Below are 26075 nucleotides of genomic sequence, written 5' to 3'. Positions count from 1 at the left end.
AATATGGCTGTTTTTTTTTGCTGTTTTAAGATTTTTTTAACGCAAAAAAAAACTCTTAAAAACAGCCAAAAAAAATCAAACAGCCGAGAAATCATCCTCCTCGCCCGCGTGCCACGTCCTGGTGGGCCACGCACCATACCACATACCTTAGGCCAACTCTACCGCGTGACCCATCCAGACGTCCGTTTTTATCCGTTTGAGGTGTGGTTTGGCGGACGTCCGGGAGGCGGACATGTGTATGGGGCATCTGCACCCAACGCGCAGAAGGCCTCTGGGACCCAAACTGTCCGCCCCGCCTCGTCCCGAGCTCGCCATGCCGCCCCGCGCACACCTCGGAGCCCCGCGGCGAGCTCGCCATGCCGCCTCGCCCCGACCTTGCCATGCCGCCTCGCGCGAACCCCCGCCTCGCCGCGAGCTCACCGCCGCCCTGCCGTGTGTGCCCCGCCCCGAGCTCGTGTTGCCCCGCACACGCGCCCCAGCCTCGTCCCAGGCCACGCCCGCCCTTTCCTCTGCCGTCGCCACCGCGGCCCCAAGAGCACGCGCGCGCCCCGTGCGGCGGGGGCGCGATGGTGCAGCGCGGGGGGGGGGGGGGGGGGGGGGGGGGGGGGGCTCGGGTGGCGGGCAGGCGGCGCGCGCACGGAGCAGTGACGGGGCGCGGGCAGCGCGCGCAGGCAGGCTCGCGTGGCGGGCGGGCGGACGGCGCACGCGCGGAGAAGTGGCGAGGACGTGACGGAGCAGCGACGGGGGCGCGCGGGAGCAGCGGGGCGTCGGCGCAGCGTGCGCGGGCGGGCTCGGGTGGCGGGCAGGGGGCGCGTGGCAGGCGGACGGGCGGCGCGCGCGCGGAGCAGTGGCGGGGGCGTGCGGGAGCAGTGGCGGAGCGCGCGGCGTGGGCGCGTCGGCGCAACGCGCTCGCGTGGCGGGCGGGCGGGCGGCGCACACACGCAGCAGTGGCGGGGGCGCGCGGGAGCAACGGCGGAGCGCGCGGGAGCAGCGGGGCGAGCATCGGCGGGCGACGGCAGGCGCGCGGGAGCAGCGCGGCGAGCGGTGGTGGGCGCGCGAGAGCAGCGGGGCGACGGGGCTGGCGAGCAGCGGGGCGGCGGGGCCGCGCGCCACGTCGAGCCCGCGCCCCAGCGGCCGTGGGTCTCGTCCAGCCTCTCGGTCTTACTGATTTGTGGGCCAGAGGAAAGGCACGGGCGGACAGGAGCGGACGAGAGGTGCCAGGAGAGTGTCTGTTTTCTGTTTGTTCGGGAGCATTTTTAGACCAAATTTGCTTCAGGTTTGAGGTTAGGCTGGACAAAAAAAGCGTTCAACAGACAACTTTGTCCGTTTAGGCATTACCGCTGGATCGTATTTTACCCCAAACAGACAAAAGCGGACCGGATGGGTCACACGGTGGAGTTGGCCTTATCTCCCAGGTCCAACGCGAGCCACTCGTTTTCCCTTTCCCTGCCGAGATCCCATTTTTCAGTTCATCTCCGACCTCCATATCTGCTAAGCACCGCCCATCTCCTTCAATATTGGCCTCGTCTGCTAGCGGTCACCTACTACACTCCAGCCGCTGCAATTGCTCTTTTTTTTGCAGTATCCGCCGTGCTAGAAGGTCGCCGTCGTCGGCGTTGCATCGGTACCGGCGAAGCTGCAGTGCAACACGCGCTGTGCTTCGACCCGGATCTCGCCGTCGGCGAAGCTGCAGTGCAACGCGTGCTGGCGAAGCTACAGTGCCACGCGAGTTGTGCTTCGACTCCTATCTCGCAGCCGGAGAAGCTGCAGTGGAACTCGTGCTGTGCTTCGACTCGGATCTCGCCGGCCGCGAAGCTGCAGTGCAACGCGAGTTGTGCTTCGACTCCTATCTCGTCATCGGCGAAGCTGTAGTGCAACTCGCGTGCTGCTTTGACCTGAATCTCGCCACTGGCAGGGAGCTGCAATGGAACGAACCGCCGTGACCACGCCGCACTGTGTTGCAACATCCGTTGTCGCCGCCATCGTCACGTGCTGCGATGCAGCACATGTCGCAGTCGCCTAGTCGCCTGCGCTACGATGCAGCTCTCGCCGGTGTTGCTACCGTCAGTGACGTGGCTGCTGCTACTAATCTGAGGCATGGTGGACAGCTGTGACGGCGCGACCGAGCCGCCAATTCATTTGCTCGGGGTGAGAAGAAAGCGATGGAGCGTTGACCCATCCAACGGCCGAAGAGGATGGATCGGACGACTACAGACCCGACTGATTTCCCTTGTTTCATAGGAGTTGTATCTAAATAATGATTTGAGCCACATGCATGCATGTGATTGGTCCAGCAACAGTTTTTGCCTATGGCCATGTGCAAGTGTTGTACGTCACTTCCTCCTTTTTGATTTATAGTGCTTATCTTAAAATTTTAGTTTTTTCATTTTATAAGGTTTAATTTGGTTGTTTCCCATCACATGTTTAGATTTTAAGATGCATTAAATAATTGCATGCAAATATTAAGGGAAAAATTGACCAATGCATGTATTTTATGTATCCATGCATTTGCAATTAATGCATTGATAAACATAAATTTTTTTAAGGAAAACAAAAGCATTAATTAGGTACTTTTGCAAACTACAAAAAGTATTCCAGCACTCACATCTACCTTGGTTGGTAAGATTTTTGAATTGAGCCCTATAAAAGGGAAAGGAGGAAGTAGCTAAGATACAACATCCATCTCTCTTCATTAACTACTATGCCACATCAGCAAAATACCTACGAAATCGTGTTAAGAGATTTGCATTGGGAGGGCCCATAGCAACCGTCGCGTCAAGCACCAATTAGGAGCTCTCATTTGGGCCAACTCTATCGGGTTGCTGCCAAAACCGCTAAAGGTGGACTGTGACCGATCTTTATACCCAACGCTTAAGTTTAGTTTTTTCCCAACTCAAAAAAGAAGGTGATGTTCTTTCCAAAACAAGTGGTCACACATATGCATGTGTCAATATTTTGGGATGCTATTGCAAATTTATACAGCCAAGCAAATGTAGTAAGAAATCTCTCAACATATACAAATATCAGAACATCGGCCACGCCCGCTTCTTGAACAACGCACAATACAAGCACGAAGGGCAGGTAGCCATGGAAGCTCACATGGATAAGCCACACATGCAGAAGAATGGGCCTTGTATTTGCATTTCGCCACCTCCATGGTCTCAAAGTCAATGGAGAATAGCCATGTCTCCTTTGCCGGAGAAAACACAATAGAGCTCATGCTGGTTGAGATGATCTTGGTAGACCCGCGAAAGTAGTCATCCTTGTGTCCTGCCAGTCCACGAGTAGCCCCCATTAATTGGAGGCTCTTCTGAAGCACCCAGTCCGTGCTATCGTATGTCCTTGTCGCAAAGATGCGAAGTTTGTCGCCTTGCAAGCAAACAACATGCACCAAGTTGTTGTTGCTGATATCAATGACCCGCCAAGCCGATCCTCGGATATGGTCCGGAAGTGGGACGATCTCAAACTCTTTTGACCACCTAAAATTATAAGCGAGCAAAGAGGAATAGTCGTCTTCCATGGCCCAGAAAAGGGAAAATGTTGCACGACCAATGAAATGCAGAGATTCAATGCCATGGAGGTGGATCTGAGGTTTGTGCGTCACTTGCTGCTGCCTGACGGACCAGCCACGCTTCCTCCTCCAGTCCTCTTCGAACACGAAGGCCTTGGCTGTCCCAATGTTACCAGATACCCCTTTGAATTCATGGTAGAGCACGCAAATCACTCTGAAACGTGACATTGTATCGGTGGCGTGTCCATTCCACGTGATAGCTCCTCTGCGACCATGCATATCAAGGAATACACCAATACATGGGTGGTATTTCATTTTCTCCACGCGTGGGATTAGTTGGCAACGCCGTGTGATCGGCTCGCAGACTAGGAGGTCAGGGAAGCAGCGTCTCCACCCAGTCTTCTTCCTGACAAGGAGGAGGAGGGTGTGGTGGCTATCTACGATCTCCCATGACCCGCTGCCACCTCCAGGGAGGAAGTCCAGGGAGAAGTGGCGGCTATTGACAGCAAGCGCTGACGAGGAAGGAACGAAGATGAGGCGGCGGCCATTGACAGGGGATGTGTGGTTATGGTAATGGCCTGCAACAAGAGATGAGGGATTGGTGGCGGGAATGTCACACATGAAGAAGTGTCTTTCAACGACGATGCGGCGCCATCGCTTACAGGTGGCCGCCGCGCGAACAAGCCAGTGGGGCGAGGCGAGGAGGTACAGGAGGATGATCTTGAGGAGCTTGTCGGGGATGTCGTGCAGCGTCGTCGGCCGGGCCGGTGACACTTTTCGCACCAGCTCCGTGCTGTTTAGGACACCACTATCTTTCTCTTTGGCCATGGGAAGGGAGTTGGTCGATCAAGAGCTTGGCTTCCTCTATATGATCTTGGATGCGAGAGGTGGGAATAGTAAATGGTGTTGTAGATCGAGATGACGGTGTTGTACTTGTATGGTGTGATTCTTGATTATTTAGTAGGAATAATTGTAGCTTCATCACATGCTGGCTTTGCCGTGGTGCGCCCGCCAAGTCGTTGCTGCAGTTGGATTATTTATTAGGAATATAAGTAGTAGTAGCAGCTTCGTCACATGCAGGCTTTGCCGTGGTGCGCCCGCCAAGTTTTGAATCATCTCAGCTGTTGATTAGCTGGGTAATTTTGTCATTTTTGTTCAGCAATTTATAGGTTCCCTTGTTATTGCCATCGACGGCACCCATCTAACGTTCGGTCACGATTCAGAGCTCACGCCATCTTTGGCTCTAATAGCGTTGACGAAGAAGCTGCCTTCGTTCAGGATTATGGGCTCCGTGTCCTTCAAATGGGAGCACCAACTGGGCATCCCGAAGCAACCAAACCACGAAGAAGGCGCTACATCGTTGACGACGCGGCGGCGGCTCCCTCCACGGCTCACACTGCCCACCAGTGCCTTTGCCCCCGCTTTGTCCAGCGGCCATGCGCCTGACATCGGTGCTTTCGGCGTGGTGGACCTTCCTGAGCGTGTCTGTGGCGTTGCCGCCGCCATCGCCGTTGAAGGCGACGGCGCTACAGCACCGGCGGTTTACTTCACCGGTCTCCAACTGAATACATGCCACTGAGTTGTATTTGCTTTTGGTTGTAAGCCGTGCTTGGCCGGGTGTTGCAATCCGGTTGTATAATATATAAGCTAATCCGGTTTACCGTTTACATCAAACTGAACTTTAACAGCCAAATGAAGCTTGGGTTATTCCCCGATCAAACTGAACTTTGACAGCAGCTAAATGAACATTGACAGCAGATTAAACTGAACTTTAACAGATAGATGAACTTTGGCTTATTTCCCGATCAAACTGAATTTTAACTGACGAAACTAACTGCCCTACGACTGACGAAACCGATTTCTTCTGCAACTTTGACAACAGTTGTTAGCTGACAGGAGGGTTCGGGCTCATCATCACCAAGCAAGACGGCCACGTCGCCAAGGAGGAGCATCACGCCGCCGGCTGACCGGGAAAGGGACGGGTAGGGGGAGCAGAGGAGGAGGGAGGACACCTTGGTGGAGCAGAGGAGGCCGCTTGGAGGAGGAGGAGGGATTCACCGTCACGGTCAGGTCACGACTGTCGGTCAGCGTCGCCGTCGCGGAGGAGGAGGGATTCGCCGTCGCGGTCAGGTCACGACTGCCGGTCAGCGTCACCGTCGTGGTCACGACAGCCGGTCAGCGTCGCCGGATGGCTTCGGTCCTGGGTTCTACCGCAAATTCTGGCACACCCTTAAACATAAGATCAAAGATTTCTTTCTAGAATTCTATCATCATTCTAGTGACATTTCCTGCCTTAATAGAGCCCTCATCATCCTACTTCCAAAATCGCAAGACGCTCGATCTCCCTCTGATTTTCGCCCCATCTCGCTTCAAAACGGCCCAATCAAAGGAGTAGCCAAACTTCTCACCAACAGACTCAAACCTCTCATCCCGCTGCTCGTCCACGCTGATCAAACATGCTTCCTCTCTGGGCGGAACATCTCCGAAAACTTCCTTTATGCAGCAGATATCCTACACTGCTGTGCTAAACGCAAAGCTCCCACCCTAGTTGTTAAGCTCGACTTTCGTAAGGCCTTTGACTCGGTTTGCTGGCCATCCCTCCTCCGCACTCTTCGCGCCCGTGGATTCCCAACTAGATGGTGTGACTGGATAAGCTCGCTGCTCGACACTGGCTCCATGGCAGTTATGCTAAACGGCATCCCGTGCAGATGGATCAAATGTAAAAACGGCCTCCGTCAAGGAGACCCTCTCTCCCCTACCTTTTCATTATCATCGCCGACATTCTGCAACAACTGATTATCAAGGCAAACCTGGATGGAATCCTCCTTCACCCACTTAGTCCCACCTTACCTTGTCCCGTCCTCCAATACGCTGACGACACTCTCATCATAGTCAAAGCTACTCCGGACTCCGCCTCTCACCTCAAAAGGATTCTTGACGACTTTGCCAACGCCACTGGTTTACAAATTAATTTCAACAAAACCACCTTCATCCCCCTAAATGTTAACCACGATCAGGCTACTAAGTTCGCCTCTGATCTGGCCACCAACATTTCCTCCTTCCCGCAGACATACCTGGGTCTCCCTCTCTCTCCCCATAAATTACCGCCATCCGCGTTCCAACCACTTATAGATAGGTGCAACGTTTACCTTTCGGGCTGGGCAGCTCTCCTTCTCTCCCGCGGAGGTAAACTAGTTCTTCTGTCGGCCGTCTTAGATAGCCTCCCAACCTACTTCATGCTATGCTTCTCTCTTCCCATACAAGTTATAGAGGCCATTGATAAACGTAGACGCTCCTTCTTCTGGTCTAACGGCGAGGTGTGCTCTGGGGCAAAATGCCTGGTAGCTTGGGACAAGGTCTGTACGCCTAAAGATGCAGGTGGTCTAGGTGTCAAAAACTTACGAGCACAAAACTTTTGTCTACTGCTGAAATTTGCCTTCAAATTTTTACACTCTGATAACCTTCCTTGGAAGGACTGGATTCTAAACCACTCCCCTCTACACATTGGACACAGTAAAAATAGTTCTTTCCTGGCAAAAACTATTTTTAAACATCTTCAGAGTCTTAAAGAGATCTCACACTGCACCATTGGTAATAGTATGTCCACTTTCTTCTGGTTAGATCGGTGGCTACTGCCAGAACCGCTGGCAGTAGTCTTCCCTGCTCTCTTCTCTCACCACACAAACCAAAATGCATTGGTAGCCATCATATTACAGGAAGGGATCGAGCTTGCTCTTCGTAATTGACTAACCACTATTGCTGCCACAGAACTTGCTTCTCTTACCTCTTTGTTGCAGGATGTCACAACCTCCCAGGACCCGGACACGAGGAGGCTGCTAAATGGTGACAGCTTCACCACGCGTGGGGCTTATGCGGCCCTAAATGAGCACCTCTCCGACCCATCGCTTGCTCTGATTTGGGACTCAAGGGTGCCAAAGAGGGTCATGATCTTTGGCTGGCTCTTGGTCTTGGACCGACTGAACACCCGCCAAAACCTCCGCAAGAAGCATGTTCTTTCTTACGATACTTGACCCAGATGCAACAGCTCCGTCGAAGACCGGGAGCACCTGTTCTTCAAGTGCCCGGCGGCTCGCAGAATCTGGCGCCGCACTGGCATTCGACCTCGCTTCAGTCCGATCACTGAGATCTTTACCACAAGCTTGCCAGATGCCTTGCCCCCCTCGATCCGCCCCTTTGTAATACTCCTCATTCTCTAGAAAATCTGGGATGCGAGGAACAAAAAGGTTTTCCAGGACGTTGAGATTGATGCGAGAGGTTCTATATTGGCTATCCTAGACAAACTTATTCTGTGGTCTCACCGTCTTAAGACGGAAGCACTTAAGGAACATGCCGGTCTGTGGCGTGATTTCCTCTCCTCACGTAATACGTGACCCCTGTAAACTTTCACTCTTTTTGAAATATATTCAGGTGGGGAGCCTTCCCCCCCCCCCCCCCCCCCCCCGATGACCATTTCAAAAAAAAAAGGAGCGAGTCGCTGCTGACGTCGCGCCTAACCCCCGTCGTGGTCAACGTAGGTGGCGGCTCACGACACTGCCGTCGCGAACACCGTCGCTTCACCCCCTCGGGGACACCGGCGCCGGTGCAGCCTCGATCTAGGTCTCGAGCGAGAGGCGAGGTGGAGGGAAAACGACTAGCGCTGGTTGTATCAGATACCGGACTAATACGGGTGTAAACGAGGAAATCAGTGTAAACATTTTTTTTGACGGAGAAATCAGTGTAAACATTATAAAGTACTCCCTCCGTCAAATATAAAGCGTTTTTTATGGAGTACTATACAACTATGCCTCAATCGCCGCGGATTTAGTAAGCATCAGCTTAGTTTGAAGGTGATGCTGTGTCTTGGCTCGAGTCGGTTCAGAGAAGAGCTCTCGCGTGCTATTTGGGTTGAATTTTGTTGGTTGTTGCAAGGGCGTTTTGGGAGGAATCTCTGTCAGATTTTAACCCTTCGCCTGTTCCATATAGCACACAGTACTAGAGTGGAGGATTATGTGCAGAGATTTTCAACTTCAGCATATGAAATTGCTCCCGATCCATTGCATTATGTGACTAATTTCCAGGATGGGTTTCAATTTGTATGTCTGTTGCAATGCAGAAACCTCAAAACTTTGACTCTACTTAGGAGCTTTGTTTCATGAGGAAATTGGAGATGTGTTGTGATACACCACCCCAACATGTTTAGAGGAGATATGTTCCACTTCCTCTACCACCACCTCCTAGAAACCAAATAGTTGAAGATAAACGTGCATCTGAAGTTATATGACATCTAACTACTGAAGATAAGTGGACTGCTCTCAGAGCATATAAGAAATGCAAGGGATTTTGTTTTATTTGTGGTGAGAAGTGGTCCGGAGATCATTAGACCAAAACTATGTTCAATTGCATTTTGTGCATGAGCTGATAGAGCAATTGGATTCTAGCAGTGTTTCAAAATGTCCAAATACTGAACAAGTGCAGGTTCATGTTAGGGCATGTACAAATGCAAAGCGCTTGCATGGGTGCTTAGAAAATACTACAAATTAATGATTTTTTCCTTAATGACTCTGTTAGCGTCTCCTCGTCCAACGCTAGCAGCAATTTGGCACGCGCTCGGTGCCGATTCTTTCTCTCACGAGATACGTAAATATCTCTGTAGTGCCCGACGTCTGAGTAGGCATCGATGCCAAGCAGAGTCCTGGGATGGGCCAGGAAGTGAGCATAACGGCCAGGGATTATATCCTAGCGCTCGTCACTAGCGCCTGCATTGGAGGTGCCCTTATGTCCACTTCCACTGGTGCTTTGGATACTGAAATTCCTTTCATACCGTGCAGTCGGAAGTCAAGTTCAGAGCAAACAATTATTGTTTCTCATTGATTCACGCAGTACACATTCATTTCTGGACAACGTACTTCAGAAATCATTGGCTGGAGTTTTGCAAGTGAAACCCACCACAATTCAGTCAGTATCATCAGCTGTCTGTCTACAAATGGCTTTCTTCTGACAGTGAGTTCTGTAGTAACCTCAGGTTTCTGTTAGATCTAGTATTGGCCTCTGTGAACGTTTTTCCTTCTAAACACAAAGAAGAATGAAGTAGTCAGTATTTTGATATAAGCAACAAATAAATAAATACACTAATACACTTTCAAAATGGAACAACAAAATCACTCATTCGCAAAACAAAACAAAACAAAATCACTCAACATCTACAAAAGTGAGTACACGCGAAACTGCCCCGTCTTCTACAACGCACCATACAAGCATGGATAGCAGGTAGCCATGGAAGCTCACATGGATAAGCCACACTTGGAGAACCATGAGTCTTGTTTTTGTATCTCGAGACCTCCATCGTCTCGAGATCGACTGAGAATTGCCATGTCTGATCTGCCGGTGAAAGCACGATAGACATCATGCTGGCCGTGACAATCTTCATAGACGCCCGGAAATACTCATCTTTGTGCCCTTCCAGCCCACGAGTGGCCTCCACTAATTCGAGGCTCTCCTCAAGGCACTACCGGACTCGCGCGCTATGCCTACGGCCCAAGGCCGTCGGCATAGGTCCTTTGCCGTCGGCATAGATCTATGCCTACGGCCGCCGTCGGCATAGCCCCGTTGGCGTAGATCACGTCAGCGTAGATGTGTCAGACCGTCGGCGTAGTATAGCCGTCGGCATAGGCGCATATGCCGACGGCCGTGGGATAGCCGTCGGCATAGTTTAGCCGTCGGTGTTGTTTTCCCTCTGACGGCAACGGACGGCGCCGTCAACAGCGCTATTCAGGAGACGACACGTGGCGCGATTCAGGAGACGACACATGGCGCAGGTATGCCGATGGCTTGGCCGTCGGCATAGATGGAAATCTATGCCGACGACCTAGCCGTCGGCATACCTGCTCCACGTGTCGCCCCCCGGCTTCTCCTGGCGGCAGGGCTATGCCTACGGCAAAGCCGTCGGCATAGATGGAAATCTAAGCCGACGGCTTTGCCGTTGGCATACGTCTGCCACGTGGCAGCTCCTGGTTTCTCCTGGCAGCAGGGCTATGCCTACGGCAAAGCCGTCAGCATAGTTTGCCACGTGCCACGTAGTCCGGCATTACCACGCAGCCACCCCTGCGAAGAACCTGGTGGCAAGTCACCCCACAACGCGGGATCAACCTCCCCTCCACCCTCCTCGGCCTCCTCCTCACCCTCCTCCTCGGCCTCCTCCTCCTCACCCTCCTCCTCGGCCTCCTCCTCCTCGCCATCGGGAACATACTCCTCCTCCTCAGACTCAGAAGGTGCCTCTGTATAGGAGGGCATCGAAGAAGACCCTCCTATTTCAGACACGGCCCGGAGTTTTTTGCCCCGGTTGCCTCTCCCCCCACCTCCTCCTCCTCTAGGGGCTCTCCCCCTACCGCCTCCTCCTCTAGGGTCTCCTCCCCCGACCCCTCCACCTCCCTGTGAGGTGTCATCCTCGCGTAGTCGGGAGGGAACCTTGTGGGCTCGTCCACTCCGAGTAAGTCCTTTAAATTTACTGAGGAAACTAGCGCCGCTGGACTTGCCCATGATTATTAAACCTGCATTGAGAAGAGAATAAACAATTAGTAAGGATATCAATTAAACAAGCATACAGGAAAAACATTAATACCAGAAGAGCACATTAAGCATACTATTGTAATGATCATTAAAAGAACTTACATTTTCTAGAACCCATATGAATCATCACTATTGTAATCTATTTGTGGACCGGTCTCATCATCACTATCACGCATATCTTCTTCGTTGTCTGACGGAGGTGGAGGCTCTTCCTCATCGTCAGCGTCTTCATTTAACTTTTCAAGCATAATTATGTCTCTTTGATTCACAACTGCCTCACCATCAATCCGTGCATCGTCGTCGTTTGGGTCCAGGTCAACATAACCCAAGTCATCATCCTCGTTGTTTCGGACCACGTCATCATGTTCCTCTTGATAGAACACTCCCTCGTATGTCATGGGGTTTATGTTGTAGTAATCATCATCGTTCGGGTCCGGTAGCTTACCATGCGGCGACACCTTGAACACAACTTCCCAACCCTTTAGGTACTCTTTCTGGCATGGGTAAGGCAGATAATATACTTGTGTGGCCTGGGTAGCGGCGATAAAGAGATCAGCTCCAGCATAGACGGTTGATGGTTTAACTTCAACTAAACCAACAGAAGGCGTATGTCTCAGACCCTTTTTGGGGTCGAACCATCGGCATTTGAACACAGTGAGACTTAGGTGTTCGCAGCCACGTTTGAATGTAAGCTCGTATATTTTTCCTACCCTTCCGTAGTAACCTACTTCATTATCTCCTTCAGTGAAGACTCCGGTATTTATGGTTTTGGGATCAGGCCGACTGTTCTGGTGCTCCTCTGTATGGAAGCGATACCCATTCACATCATACTTTTCGCATGTCATGACGACAGGATCAAAACCCATGGAAACCCATCTCAATTCTTCATCCATTGATTCGGTCGGATCATTTCCCTACAAGTTTAATTGAAATTATAGGGTGCATGAGTTTAATTGAAATTATAGGGTGCATGAGTTTAATTGAAATTATAGGGTGCATGAGTTTAATTGAAATTATAGGGTGCATGAGTTTAATTGAAATTATAGGGTGCATGAGTTTAATTAAAATTATAGGGTGCATGAGTTTAATTGAAAGTGTGAAAAATTACTTTCTCGATGAACCACGCAACGAAATTTTTCCTTCCATCAGCACCCTTTCGGAGAAGAGCAAGTGCCTCCGCTTCAGAAGGAGGCAGCATTCCCGTCCATTCTTCTTCAACGAATCGACTACAATAAGAAAGGCGGTATAAGAACTAGGCAAAGTGAACATAACGAATTGACTAAAAGAATGGTGCAAAGGTATTACCTCATCCACTCATCCTCAACTTCCTTGATGTTGTGCAAGATATAGAACATGACATCCTCCCACTCATCTCATGGCATGAGATAAGATTTCAAGCATCCAGCCCTACTACCTTGCTCGATGAATAGAGGCAACTTGGGTTTATACTTGGGTTCTTCTGTATTGTATCGAGACACCTTATTGTGCAACGTGGGAACATGGTCCGGATAGTAGGCTGTCCTGAGGTCTGCCACCTCCTCTAGGATAACTGCCTCAGCTATGGAAGCTTCAATCTTAGCTTTGTTTCCACATTTCTGTCTCAGATGCTTGTTCTGTCTCTCAGGGCCGTACTGCCAACGATTCTGCACAGGTCCCCCCAACAATACCTCGTTCGGGAGGTGCAAAAGGAGATGTGTCATCGGAGTAAAGAAGCCTGGCGGGAAGATCTTCTCTAGCTTGCATATCAACTCCGGCGCCTTCTTATGCATTTCTTTTATCTTCTCAGGACATACTTCTTTAGCACAAAGCGTGCGGAAGAAATGGCTTAACTCCGCAAGCACACGCCAGACACGCTCGGGAACATAGCCCCGAACCATCACCGGCATAATCTGCTCAATCCATACATGATAGTCATGACTCTTGAGCCCGGTCACTCTGCCCGTTGAAAGATTGACCCCCTTACTTATATTCGACGCATAACCATCAGTGAACTTCACGACGTGTTTCAGCCACTTGAATGTCTCCATCTTATGATCCTTTTTAAGTACGAAGTCAGCATCTGGCTTGAACCAAGATTTTCGACTGCCTGTGGGAGGCTGCATGTGTAGACGTGGTCTATTGCAAATATTCTGTTGATCAACTCTAGCATTAACATTATCCTTTGTCTTATCAGGAATGTTGAGGATCGTGTGAAAAAGGGACTCTGCGACATTCTTTTCGGTGTGCATCACGTCTATGTTGTATGGAAGTTTGAGGTCCTTAAAATAGGGAAGCTGCGTGAAGGGGGTAATGTGAGTCCAGTTGTGCGTCTCACCATATCCTTCAAAAAATTTCCCTTTACTTTTTCCTTTGCCCTCGCCCTCGTCTTCGCCTGTGGCTTTGCCTTTGCCTTTGCCTTTGCCTTTCCCCTCACCGGCAGGCTTAAGAGCTTTCAGCTGAGCAAGCACATCCGCACCAGAAAACGTTGGAATCTCGTTTACTTCATGGACAACTTTGCCTTTTGTGAAGTTCTTCTTGTCTTCCCTATCAGGATGGTCTGGAGGGAGGAACTGTCGATGCAGGTCAAATGCAACATACTTGCCACCCTTCTTCAGCCAAATGAAAATCAAGGCCTGCATGCACACTGGGCAAGGCATCTTTCCACTTGTACACCATCCGCAGAACAAGGCATAACCGGGAAAGTCATGCATGCAATATTGTAGCCAAACTTTCATCAAGAAATTTTTCTGCAGATGTCGGTCGTATGTCAACCTCGGGAAGTACCAAGAATGGTGCAAATCATCCACCAACGGCTGCATAAACACACTCAAATTCTTCCCCGGATATTCAGGCCCCGGAATTATAAGCGACAGGAACATGGTCTTGCGTTGCATTATGGCGCCGGGAGGGAGATTCATCGGAATAACAAATATGGGCCAACAGCTGTATGGATTAGACGACATACCATATGGATTGAACCCATCACCTGTTATAGCAATTCTGACATTCCCAGCCTCGGCTGCTTCCTCCGGGTACTCTATATCGAATGACTTCCATGCTTCACCTCTTGATGGATGTACAATTTTTTTTGGATTGTACCTTTTCCCTTCCTTGTGCCACTTCATCATTTTGGCAGACTCCTCGGTGATGAAAAGGCGCTGCAGTCTTTTTATAAAATCAAGATACCGAAGAACCTTCACAGGGATTTTTAGCTGCTGCTTCTGACCATGCTTATCGACCACCTCAATATACCGAGAGGAACCACACTTCCTACAGTACTTGTCATCCGCATACTCATGCCTAAACAAAAGGCAATTCTTTGGACAAACATGTATTTTCTCATAGTCCATCGAGAGCACCTTCATGATTTTCTTCATACCGTACATGGTTTTCGGCAGTTCATGGCCCTCAGGCAGGCTGTTAGCCCATACTCCCAGAAATGCTTCGAAGCAACCTCGGCTACAGCCGTACTCAGCCTTGACTGCCATCAGTTGCGAGATGGCATCCAGCACAGACAGCTTGGCACCCTCATAGAGAGGTTTCTTTGACGAGGCCAAGATTTCCAGGAAGGCCTTTGCGGTTTCCTCCGGCTCCTCCGGTTCATTCGCTGAATGTGACGGAGGTGTCAGCTATGCAGCAAAGACATCATCTAGCATGTCTCTAACCCCATCGTCCTCATAACCAGCGACGCGTTGTCGTATCACATCCTCTCTACCACGGTCCCGCTGGGCAAAGTTTATCGGCATATTAAAGTTGGGCATAAATCCATGCGTGCGAAGGTGCTTAGTCATCTCACTCTTATCTCTGCGGATACGCCTCTTACATCTGGCACACGGGCATTCTGGCACCATCCTCATTGGACTACGGAATATCTCTTTCAAAAACACATCAGTTTTCTCGACCCACTCTGTTGTTACTTGATTCCGACGGAAAAACCCACTATACATCCACTGATTATCTGCCATCTCTGCTTTATTGGAAGCCACACAACAAAATTAAGGATTCATTTAAATTACTCACATCAATATTTTATTTTTTACAAGGTTGACGAGAAACGGCATTTAATCCACCTACATCTATAATAGGTAAAGATGGGTCCTAATCCCACCCGAGAATGTGTAGATTGAGTACGTTGTCCATGCTCTACCCCATTCCGAGACAAAATTTCGGCAGCACCTCCCCGCTATTCTCCAAATACACGTCTCGACAAAATGCCGAGAGAATGTGCATCCGGAGAACAACAGGGAGGCGCCGCCGAAATCCTGTCTCGGAACAGGGTAGAGCATGAACAACGTACCCAATCTACACATCCTCGGGCTGTCCGTGGAAAGCGCTGGACAATCCGAAAGAGCTGCGGTGATAAATATGCAATTGAATGCATATTTATCGATGCAACCCTTTCGGACGGGAGACCTAGGTTACGCGACTTGATGTGAAAATTTAATCTAGTTAAAAGAGGCTAGGAGGTGAAGGTGGATTCGTAGCTCACCCTCCGCTGTAGAGGAAGTAGTCGAGCAGCGGCAGGATCACGGACCAAACCCAGACGACGAAGGCTCCAGGGAGATGAATACCACAAAGCCTGTAAATTTTACCGAGTCAAAAAATTTGACGGCACCACATCACATAAAGCATTGACACTTCAAACTATGAAAAAAAATCATATTGCTAATGACATCTAGTCAAGGTTTTAGATCATCATGATACTTCAAATCCTAATTTTCATCAAGTGTCAAATTTTGTTCTTCAATTTTTTAGCAAGATCATCATGATAAAATAACTACTCATCAGATACCAATTTTGTCAACATCACAAAATGAAACTATAGCTATTTGACAACATCTCAAATATACCAATTTCGTTCTTCAAATTTGAAAACATTTGACAACATCACTAAGTTGACCAAAGCTATAACTAACCAATATACATTAATCCATCCATTCATCCATACAACATGCATCTATCACATAACAAGCAGTAAAAAAATGCAAAAAAATGAAGAAAAAAAAAGCTCACCGGGGCGGCCGCGGACGGTGAGGCAGGGGCGGCAGGGGACGGTGAGGCAGGGGCGGCCGGGGCAGCGGCGAGCAGGGGGCTGCGGTGGAGGGCCGAGGCGGGGCGGCCGGGGACGGGCCGGGAGGGCAGGGGCGGCCGGGGATGGGAGGGCCGGGCGTGCGGGCCGGCAGGAGCCGCGGCCGGCGCGCGGTCAGGGGGAGGCCAGGCGGTGTTGGGGTCGGGGGAGGCCGGGGCGGCGCAACGCGGTCGGGGGAGGCCGGGGCGACGACGGGTGGAGACGACGACGGGGGAGGCAGGGGTGGAGACGGCAGGGAGACGACAGGTGGAGATGGCGGCGGGGATGGCAGGGGCGACGGCGGGTGGAGACGGCGATGGGGGAGGCAGGGGTGGAGTGGGCGGCGGCAGGCGGCGGATCGGGGTCGGGGGCGAGCTGGGGTCGGGAAACGACTGGACGGGGCGCGCCCGGGTATGGATAAGGCGACCTATGCCGACGGCTTAGCCGTCGGCATATATTAATCATGCCACGTGGCATGTATGCCGACGGCTAAGCCGTAGGCATAGGTATATTTCTTTTTTTTTTTCAAATATACGTTCTTGAATTTTTTTGAATGATACATGGTATATAATTATATTAAAAATGATACATGGTATACATATTTTTTACATGCATGAACATTATTTAAAATGTACCATACATTTTCTTTAATGGTTTGAAACATTATTTTTAATTACATGATCCTTTTTTTAAATTGTACAACAATTTTCTAAAATATCACGTATATTTTTTTCTGAACCAGATTTTTTCTATGGTCAGCAACATTTCTTTATGATATAATTATTTGCTAAATTGTACTAACAAAAAATGTACATTGTGTTAAAATATTTCGAAATAAATTGAGGGGGGCAACATTTCTTTATGATATAAATATTTTCTATGGTCTCGTGAAAGATGATACATAAGAGAGCAACTGACTGAGGGGTACCGTTACCGAGTACCTGATCCGGTAACTATGCGAGTGCATGATCCGTCTACTACCGTGTCATCGCCGTCCGTGAGGGGGGGGGCACGCCCCGGAGACGCGTGCCGCCTCTTCGGACATGCCACCACACCACCCCGCATGTATGAGAGCCCGGTGCGACGCTCCGGTGGCATTGCTACCCCCCAGGTCCCCCGTCCCGCCTAACCCTGTAGCGTTTGACCACGGGATCTAGCCCTTTGACTTTGCACGGACGGGCTTTGACCAGCGGACCTTCCCGCCCGGTTGTGTTAGGTCAGCCCATAGGAACACTTTGGAGCAACAACCGGGCCAGGCCCACAGCAAGATCCCCTCCGTGTAGACCCGGCGCTTCCGTTTCTCCCCTCCAGGTGCCGGCGGCGGCGCCGTCCGTGAGGGGGGGCACACCCCGGAGACGCGTGCCGCCTCTTCGGACATTTCACCACACCACCCCGCACGTATGAGGGCCCGGTGCGATGCTCCGGTGGCATTGCTACGCCCCCCTCCCGCCTAACCCTGTAGCGTTTGACCACGGGATCTAACCCTTTGACTTTGCACGGATGGGCTTTGACCAGTGGACCTTCCCACCCGGTTGTGTTAGGTCAGCCCATAGGAAAACTTTGGAGCAACAACCGGGCCAGACCCACAGCAAGACCCCCTCCATGTAGACCCGACGCGCCCGTTTCCCCCCTCCAGGTGCCGGCGGCGACGCCGTCCGTGAGGGGGGGCACACCCCGGACACGCTCCGGTGGCATTGCTACCCCCCAGGGCCCCCGTCCCGCCTAACCCTGTAGCGTTTTACCACGGGATCTAGCCCTTTGACTTTGCACGGACGGGCTTTGACCAGTGGACCTCTCCACCCGGTTGTGTCGGGTCAGCCCAGAGGGACACCGGGGAGCAATATCTGGGCCAAACCCACAGCTAAATCCACTCCGTGTAGACCCGATGCGGTAGTTTCCCCCCTCCAGGTGCCAGCGGCGGCGCCGTCCGTGAGGGGGCCACGCACCGGAGACGCGTGCGGCCTCTTCGGACATGCCACAACACCACCCCACATGTATGAGGCGTGGTACGATGCTCCGGTGGCATTGCTACCCCCCAGGGCCCCCGTCCCGGCTAACCCTGTAGCGTTTGACCACGGGATCTAGCCCTTTGACTTCCCACGGACGGGCTTTGACCAGTGGACCTCTCCACCCGGTTGTGTCAGGTCCGCCCATAGAGACACCCGGGAGCAACATCCGGGCCAGACCCACAACAAGATCCCCTCCGTGTAGACCCAACGCGTCCGTTTCCCCCCTCCAGGTGCCGGCGGCGGCGCCGTCCGTGAGAGGGGCCACGCCCCGGAGACGCGTGCCGCCTCTTCGGACATTTCACCACACTACCCCGCATGTATGAGGGCCCGGTGCGATGCTTCGGTGGCATTGCTACCCCCCAGGCCCCCCTCCTGCCTAACCCTGTAGCGTTGGACCACGGGATCTAGCCCTTTGACTTTGCACGGACGGGCTTTGACCAGCGGACCTTCCCACCCGGTTGTGTTAGGTCAGCCCATAGGAACACTTTGGAGCAACAATCGGGCCAGACCCACAACAAGATCCCCTCCATGTAGACCCGACGCGCCCGTTTCCCCCCTCCAGGTGCCGGCGGCGGCGCCGTCCGTGAGGGGGGCCACGCCCCGGACACGCTCCGGTGGCATTGCTACCCCCCAGGGCCCCCGTCCCGCCTAACCCTGTAGCGTTTTACCACGGGATCTAGCCCTTTGACTTTGCACGGATGGGCTTTGATCAGTGGACCTCTCCACCCGGTTGTGTCGGGTCAGCCCAGAGGGACACCGGGGAGCAACATCTGGGCCAAACCCATAGCTAAATCCACTCCGTGTAGACCCGATGCGGTAGTTTCCCCCCTCCAGGTGCCGCCGGCGGTGCCGTCCGTGAGGGGGCCACGCACCGGAGACGCGTGCGGCCTCTTCGGACATGCCACAACACCACCCCACATGTATGAGGCGCGGTACGATGCTCCGGTGGCATTGCTACCCCCCAGGGCCCCCGTCCCGCCTAACCCTGGAGCGGTTGACCACGAGATCTAGCCCTTTGACTTCCCACGGACGGGCTTTGATCAGTGGACCTCTCCACCCGGTTATGTCAGGTCGGCCCAAAGGGACACCGGGGAGCAACATCCGGGCCAGATCCACAGCAAGATCCTCTCCGTGTAGACCCGACGCGTCCGTTTCCCCCTCCAGGTGCCGGCATCGGCGCCGTCCGTGACGGGGGCCACACCCCGGAGACGTGTGCCGCCTCTTCCGACATGCCACAACACCACCCCGCATGTATGAGGGCCCGGTACGACGCTCCGGTGGCATTGCTACCCCCCAGGGCCCCCGTCCTGGCTAACCCTGTAGCGTTTGACCACGGGATCTAGCCCTTTGACTTTGCACGGACGGGTTTTGACCAGTGGACCTCTCCACCCGGTTATGTCAGGTCCGCCCATAGAGACACCCGGGAGCAACATCCGGGCCAAACCCACAGATACATCCACTCCATGTAGACCCGACGCGTCCGTTCCCCTCCTCCAGGTGCCGGCGGCGGCGCCGTCCGTGACGGGGCCACACCCCGGAGATGCGTGCCGCCTCTTCGGACATGGCATAACACCATCCGGTTGTGGTAGGTCATCCGATATATATGAACACTTGGAGCAAAGTCCCCTTCGTATAGACCCGATGCGGCTGTTCCCCATTCCAGTTGCCGGCTGGCGGCGGCACCGTTCGTGAGGGGGGTCACACCGCTCTGTACAGAACCGAAAAATAATGTATGTATGCTTATTAACACATACTGTATGTAAGTTAGTTAAATAATAATAATAAAGAAAACAGTGCAGAAAAAGAAAAAAAACTATATGTATGCTTACTATATGCTTATTAACACATACTATATGTATGCTTATTAACACAATCTATACGTATGCTTATTAACACATACTGTATGCTTAATAATAATAATACTATATGGAAAAAAAGAAAAAAAGAAAAAAAACTATGCCGACGGCAAAGCCGTCGGCATAGCTGCGGCCAGGGCAGATGGACAGCGCCGCGGATCGATGACGTGTCAGCTATGCCGACGGCTGCCGTCGGCATAGGTCCTGGTCGGTGCGCTTTGGATCGGTGACGTGTCACCCGTATCTATGCCGACGGCCACCCGTCACGGCCGTCGGCATAGATTTGACGTCAGCCGTCGGCATAGGTCCTGGTCGGTGCGCTCTGGATCGGTGACGTGTCACCCGTATCTATGCCGACGGCCACCCGTGACGGCCGTCGGCATAGATTTGACGTCGTTAGCCGGCCGTGATGAGTGTTGTCGGCGGGCCCGCATCTATGCCGACGGCCAATATATGCCGACGGCAGCTGTAGGCGTAGTCCGGGATAAGCCGACGGCTTTGGTGTGCCGACGGCTGCTGTCGGCGTAGACTGGGATAGCCCGACGGCCATTTTACGCCGACGGCCAGGATCTAGCTGTCGGCATAGCTCGGATTAGGCCGACGGTGGCCGTCGGCATACATTTGGCTGTCGGCTTAGAGCCCTGTTCCGGTAGTGAGGTCCCAGTTGCCATCGTTATACGCGAAGACGTGAAGGCTGCTGCCCTGCAAACAAACAAGGCACGCCTCGCCGTCGTCGTTGCCGAAGGCTCGGCAAGGCAGCCCTTGGATGTGGTCCGGCAACGGGAGGACCTCAAACTCCCTTCTCCAATGGAAATTGTAGGCCAGCAGGGATGAGACGTCGTCCTGCAGGGCCCAGAACAGAGAGCTGGTGGCACGACCAAGGAAGTGCAGGGGCTCTGTGGAGCCATCTTGGCTGATTCGAGGCTCGTCCATGGGTCGGTGCCTGACGTACCAGCCAGGCTTCCCCCTGTAGTTTCGCTCGAACACGTAGGCTCTCATCACGCCAATGTCATCAGATATTCCGGCGGATTCACGGTAGAGCACGCAAACCACCTTGAACTTGAACATGACATCAATGGTGGGGCCTCTCCTCGTGGTAGCTCCTCTGCTGCGGCAGCCGTGGAGGAATACAGCGAGGCAGCGCTGGTATTTCATGTGCTCCATGCGCGCCTGCGCGGGATTAGCCTGTAGCGCTGCGTGACCGGCTCGCAGACGAGGAGGTCCGGCAAGCAAGGAGACCCATCATTTTGCAATGAAAACAACATATAAAACTCTGGACAATTTCGTGGCGTCTCCACCCGGTCTTCTTCTTGGCGAGGAGGAGGAGGCTGTGGCAGCTGTCGATGATCTCCCATGAGGTGCCGCCACCCGCAGGGAGGAAGTCGAGGGAGAAGTGGTGGCTACCGACAGCGAGCGCCGGCGAAGAGGGAACAAAGACGTGGCGACGGCCGTCGACGGGGGACGCGTGGTTATGGTAGTGGCCTGCGACAACGGATGAGGGGTCGCGGTTGGAAATGTTACAGAGGAACCTTCTGTCAACGATGATGCGGCGCCACCGCTTGCATGTGGCGGCGGCGTGGATGAGCCAGACCGGCGAGCTCAAGTGAAGGAGGATGAGCTCGAGGAGCTTGTCGGGGACCTCGTGCAGCGTTGTTGGCCCCGGCGGCGACCTCTTGCGCACCATGGCCATGCCATCTCTGAACCTCCTATCTTTCTTGTTCGCCATGACACTCGATCGAGATCAGGAGCTTCTTCTGTTGGAAGAGAGGTGGGTCTTCCGAGTGCTAATGGTGCTGTACTTGTATATGGTGGTGAGCTTAGTTTTGTAGGTTTATTATGACATGCTGGCTGATGTGGCGTGCCCTCCAAGTAGTGTAGTTGCACAACTGCTCAACTAGTTTATTCTAGTCAACGCGTTTGATGCCTAAGATATGGAGAAAAGTGATTCTACCATGAACGGGTCCGTGCATGGCTAAACCGTCCCTCATAGCTAAACCGTCCATCTTGTTGGAGATGCACCCATGCCATGTATTCATTCTTATATCTAAATCCATCCGACAATTTTATGAAAAAAGGCTGCACTTACTAGTTCTTTCTCATATACACTAGTACATAGATTTTTTTTACTATTAAAGATAGAACGTCGTGATGGTTCGACCTCGTCCCCTCCTATCGCTACCTTCCACCCAGGTCCTCCATCAATTTTTTTTCCAATTACCCTTCAAAACCCAACCGCAACCCTACGAAGGCACCCACGTCCCACGCTCCACTCTCCAATCGACCGCCTCGCCCAAGAAAAATTGCTCCACCCACACGCTCCTCACGTCGCTCCGGGCAAGGCGTCGCGCCGCCGCCGATAGGGTTCCTGCGCAACCGCCTCGCCAAATCCAGGTCGCTTGATGCCAGACGTCGGCCTCGTCGCAGAACTCTGGCCCCTCGTCGCCGCAGAGCTCCATCCCCGCCTCTGACTCGCCCGACACCTGGCGCCGCCGTGACCCGCCCCCGCGTCAGCTCGCCCCGCTACTCCGGCTCCGCCTTGCCCGAGCTCCCCCGCCCTCGCCGCCAGCTGCGTTGCCCGAGGCCGCCCAGTCCCAGCCAGCTCGTTGGTCGCTGGTGAGTAACCTCCCCTCTGCTCCCTCTCAGATCCCAACCTCAGCCACCAGTTCGCGGTCGCTGCCATGTGCCCCGTGAGGCCAATCCGCTGGCTCTCCCGATCGCGAGCTAGCTTCCAGTATCCCTCCTCGCCCGTAGCTAGGCACTGCTCCGCCGTCCTACGCGTGACGCTGACCGACAGGTTCCCACCTCGGCCTTGGATTATAAGCGCTGCTTATGTATGTGCCATTCTGATTAATTAGTCATGTGTAGTTGTACACTTACAGTATCACTCGCCTCGACCACGAGAATATATGCATCCAGCTGACTGAGAGAGGATGTTCCGTTTGGGTCTGAATTTGCCTTCCTATGGTTAGTCTGCACTAATATGTGCTGCCCTGAAATACACTGCCATGTTTTGGCAAGCGATTTCAAGCTAGCGTGCTGTATTTGCAAGCAATATGAAGCCAGCATGTCGTGTTTCTTTTCTTTTTTTTTGAAAGATCGCATGCCGTGTTTCTTGCTAGAGTGGTGGCAGTTAGATGTAAACAATACTTGTCGTGTTCAGTTTAAATGATTTAAGGAAGATTTGATTTTTCCCACACAAAAAAGGAAGACTTGATTTGCTGCCTCTAACTGAATATATATGTAATCAAACAATGGATATTGAATAAATCCATCATAGTCAGACGTAACATTGGCGTGTCAAATGTTTTGGGATCCAGGTAATAATTTAGTTTACCTACCAAATTGATTGCATTACTAACAAAATAAATTGCAATCATGACAGGAGTATGCTTTTCTCCCGAAGCTTCTAGCTGAAGAACCCTTGTCCCTCATTTCATTACAGGAAATTGCATTACTAACATAGTACAACCAACATGTGTCCAGCTGAAGAGCCCTTGTTCCTCATTCTTTTTAGAGGAAAGGCCATAGCCCGACTTTATAGATAAAGCCACCAGGCAGAGTTAACATAGACCCAACCAACCAGCACACGATCACAGAAGTATCAAGCCAGAACACGAAGAAGGAAGTCTAAGTACATGGCTCCCAGGCCAGTACACGGCACGCAGGCCGGAAGAAGGTAAGATAACGTAGCAACGCAGCAACGTCTACGGGCCCGCTTGGACTGGAAGGATGGAGATAGCAGAATTTCGGATCTTGGCCAACATGGGGTCAAATGCATCCCTGTCCTCCTCCTTAGTCAATAATCTCCACTGCTGCAGAAATATACAAGTCTTAAATAAGCAATCAGCAGGCTTAGCAGGAAAAACATGTTCGATAGTGGATTTATTCCTTGTCGTCCACAAGGACCAGCACATGGCAGCAAAGCCGACCCAAAACAATCTCCTCTGGGCCCCAACCAAAGAGTTAGCCAAGGCACGCAAGTCCGCGAAGGAGGTCGGAGCCCAGGAGACATGCAACCAGGATCTGATGCAACACCAAAACAATTTAGCCAGGACACAGTTAAAGAAAATATGAGGTGTATCTTCTCTCGTCCCACATAAAACACAACAGTCAGAACCCGGACCATTACGTTTAGGAATTTGGTCACCCATAGGTAGACGCCCACGAGAGGCTTGCCAGAGAAACACTTTAATCTTAAGGGGATGTGAGCTCTCCGAATCCACTTAAATTTGGAGGTGGTGGATCCCCCAATGAGTCTGCTATAAAGAGATTTAACCGAGAAGCGGCTAGAGGAAGAATGGGGCCACACAACTGTGTCTTCCTCCTCCGAGAGCGAAGGGAAGAGGGCAGCGAGACGCTGCCAGTCTTCCAACTCTACAGGAGAGAGAGAACGGCGCAGCTGAAGGTCCCAATTACTCGACGCAAACTCAGAGATAGAGATCTGAGGGTTCAGACAGTAGGAGAATAAAACAGGGAAAGTAGAGGCCAGCGGGGAGGCCCCACACCACCAGTCGAGCCAGAACCTAGTAGACTTACCATTGCCAACGACAAACTTGACAAGGCCTTGAAAGGTAGGCCAGAGTTTAACAAGATCACGCCAAAATTGAGATGCCCGAGAAGCCCGGGCAAACATAGGGCTACAGGAAGGGAAGTATTTCGCCTTTAAGATGCTGAACCACAAAGGCTTGTCCTGGGGGATATTCATGATCTTCCACCACCATTTGATGATCAGACATTTGTTCATAACCAGAGTATTAATGATGCCTAGCCCCCCAAGGCTTTTGGGCTTACAAATGGTGTCCCATTTAACCAAGCGATACTTGCGCTTGTTATCGGCCGCGTTCCAATAAAAGGCCCCTCTATGTTTGTCAAAACCAGCATGGGTGCCCATTGAAAGGAGGTAGAACCCCATCATTCCATGTATGTATGCTTTTCTCCTGAAGTTTGCATGAGTTTTGCTTGTTTATCAAGATCAAGTTAGGGCTATATATACATCCAAATTCAGATCACAATGGTGCCCAACAAGGAGGCAATCAGCTGGACAAGGGAAGAAGCCTGGAAGGTAATTTTGATTAATTCTAGAATGGCAGGACCATGATGGATGTCAGTGAGCTGTGTCTTGATGAATAGTACCATTTTTCACATATACATACTACTTGCTTTGATACATGTGCCTCTTCCTCGGATTAGTATGCCCCAATTTTTGGTTCTTCATATACATGCCACTTGACTAATTATTCAATTTTCTCTAAAATTGTATGTGCCCTACATACGTCTCTGTAGAGCTCGGAAATCTATCATGCATAGCAAGAGTATGATTTTTTTAAACTTAATATGTTTTAAAAAACTGAGTTAGGAATATTTGGATAGCATACAAGATATGTATGGTAGGACTAGGGTTCCTACCGGCTCTACTCCTTAGATTATAAGGGCAGGACAGAGGAGGTTGGGGGCGAGGGCGCGTGCGCCGGCGAGTTGGCACCGTCGCGAGGAAGGAGAAGGGCGGCGGCGGCTAGGGCTGGCGCGGCTAGGGTTCCGGCTCCTCTCGGAGCCGGGCAATAGGGATAAGAAATATCTTTATTGCTTAATTCCGAATAGAGTCTTACAGCCTATATTTATAACCTAGATAACTTGCATAATAATTAACCTAAGATAACTTGTGGGCCAAGCCCCTAACTACTGCCTAGTGGGCCTCCTCCGGTTATAAGCTAAACCGGTCATAACATCTCTTCCCGCCTGCGCAAACAACTCGTCCTCGAGCTGAAAGCCTAGATAGTGTTGGCGGAAGTCGTCACGCTGCTCCCAAGTGGCCTCCTCCTCCGAAAGGCCCGCCCACTAGATCAAAATGAACCACACCCCGTGACGTAGCTGCGCCTGCAACACCTTCTCCGACTCCGGAAGAAGACGTCCGTCGGCAGTCGGAGGCAGCGCGGGTGGAGCGGCCGGTGGCTCTCCACGAAAAGGCTTGAGCAGCCCCACATGGAAAACGTCGTGGATGCGAGCACCGGTCGGAAGCTGAAGACGATAGGCCACCTGCCCAATGCGCTCCAAGACGGCGAAGGGCCCAGCGTAGCGAGGGCCGAGCT

At 52.1% G+C, this 26075-nt stretch overlaps 3 protein-coding genes and 1 pseudogene across 3 annotated transcripts; 1 reads left to right on the top strand and 3 right to left on the bottom strand.

Moving 5' to 3' along the window:
• Positions 1-2991: 2991 nt before the first annotated feature.
• On the bottom strand, positions 2992-4454 carry LOC125556017 (uncharacterized). Its single transcript, XM_048718818.2, has 2 exons — positions 4174-4454; positions 2992-4089 (listed from the first exon to the last, which is right to left on the bottom strand). Exons 1-2 carry the CDS (start codon positions 4337-4339, stop codon positions 3008-3010), a joined length of 1248 nt encoding a protein of 415 aa, XP_048574775.2. The 5' UTR covers positions 4340-4454; the 3' UTR covers positions 2992-3007.
• On the top strand, positions 4430-7902 carry LOC147971459 (uncharacterized; annotated as a pseudogene).
• A 2999-nt stretch (positions 7903-10901) lies between these two features.
• On the bottom strand, positions 10902-11985 carry LOC147971458 (uncharacterized). Its single transcript, XM_087522781.1, has one exon. The coding sequence runs from the start codon at positions 11968-11970 to the stop codon at positions 11185-11187; it is 786 nt and encodes a 261-aa protein (XP_087378907.1). The 5' UTR covers positions 11971-11985; the 3' UTR covers positions 10902-11184.
• A 9142-nt stretch (positions 11986-21127) lies between these two features.
• Positions 21128-21728, bottom strand: LOC147971457 (uncharacterized). The gene has a single exon (XM_087522782.1). The coding sequence runs from the start codon at positions 21713-21715 to the stop codon at positions 21170-21172; it is 546 nt and encodes a 181-aa protein (XP_087378908.1). The 5' UTR covers positions 21716-21728; the 3' UTR covers positions 21128-21169.
• Positions 21729-26075: the final 4347 nt, after the last annotated feature.

Source organism: Triticum urartu, chromosome 5A (assembly GCF_056163025.1).
Source record: "Triticum urartu cultivar PI428250 chromosome 5A, HENAU_Tu73, whole genome shotgun sequence".
Classification (NCBI taxonomy): Eukaryota; Viridiplantae; Streptophyta; class Magnoliopsida; order Poales; family Poaceae; genus Triticum; species Triticum urartu.
The sequence above is the reverse complement of the archived record's forward strand: the minus strand, read 5'-3'. Positions and strand labels throughout refer to the sequence as shown.

What these genes read in the sequence shown, in the direction of transcription:
- LOC125556017 (XM_048718818.2), bottom strand. Translation starts at nt 4,339, where the DNA reads ATGGCCAAAGAGAAAGATAGTGGTGTCCTAAACAGCACGGAGCTGGTG. An exon ending in TGTTCGCGCGGCGGCCACCT is followed by an intron (nt 4,090 to 4,173) that starts GTAAGCGATGGC and finishes CTCTTGTTGCAG; the next exon opens with GCCATTACCATAACCACACA.
- LOC147971458 (XM_087522781.1), bottom strand. Translation starts at nt 11,970, where the DNA reads ATGGATGAAGAATTGAGATGGGTTTCCATGGGTTTTGATCCTGTCGTC.
- LOC147971457 (XM_087522782.1), bottom strand. Translation starts at nt 21,715, where the DNA reads ATGGCGAACAAGAAAGATAGGAGGTTCAGAGATGGCATGGCCATGGTG.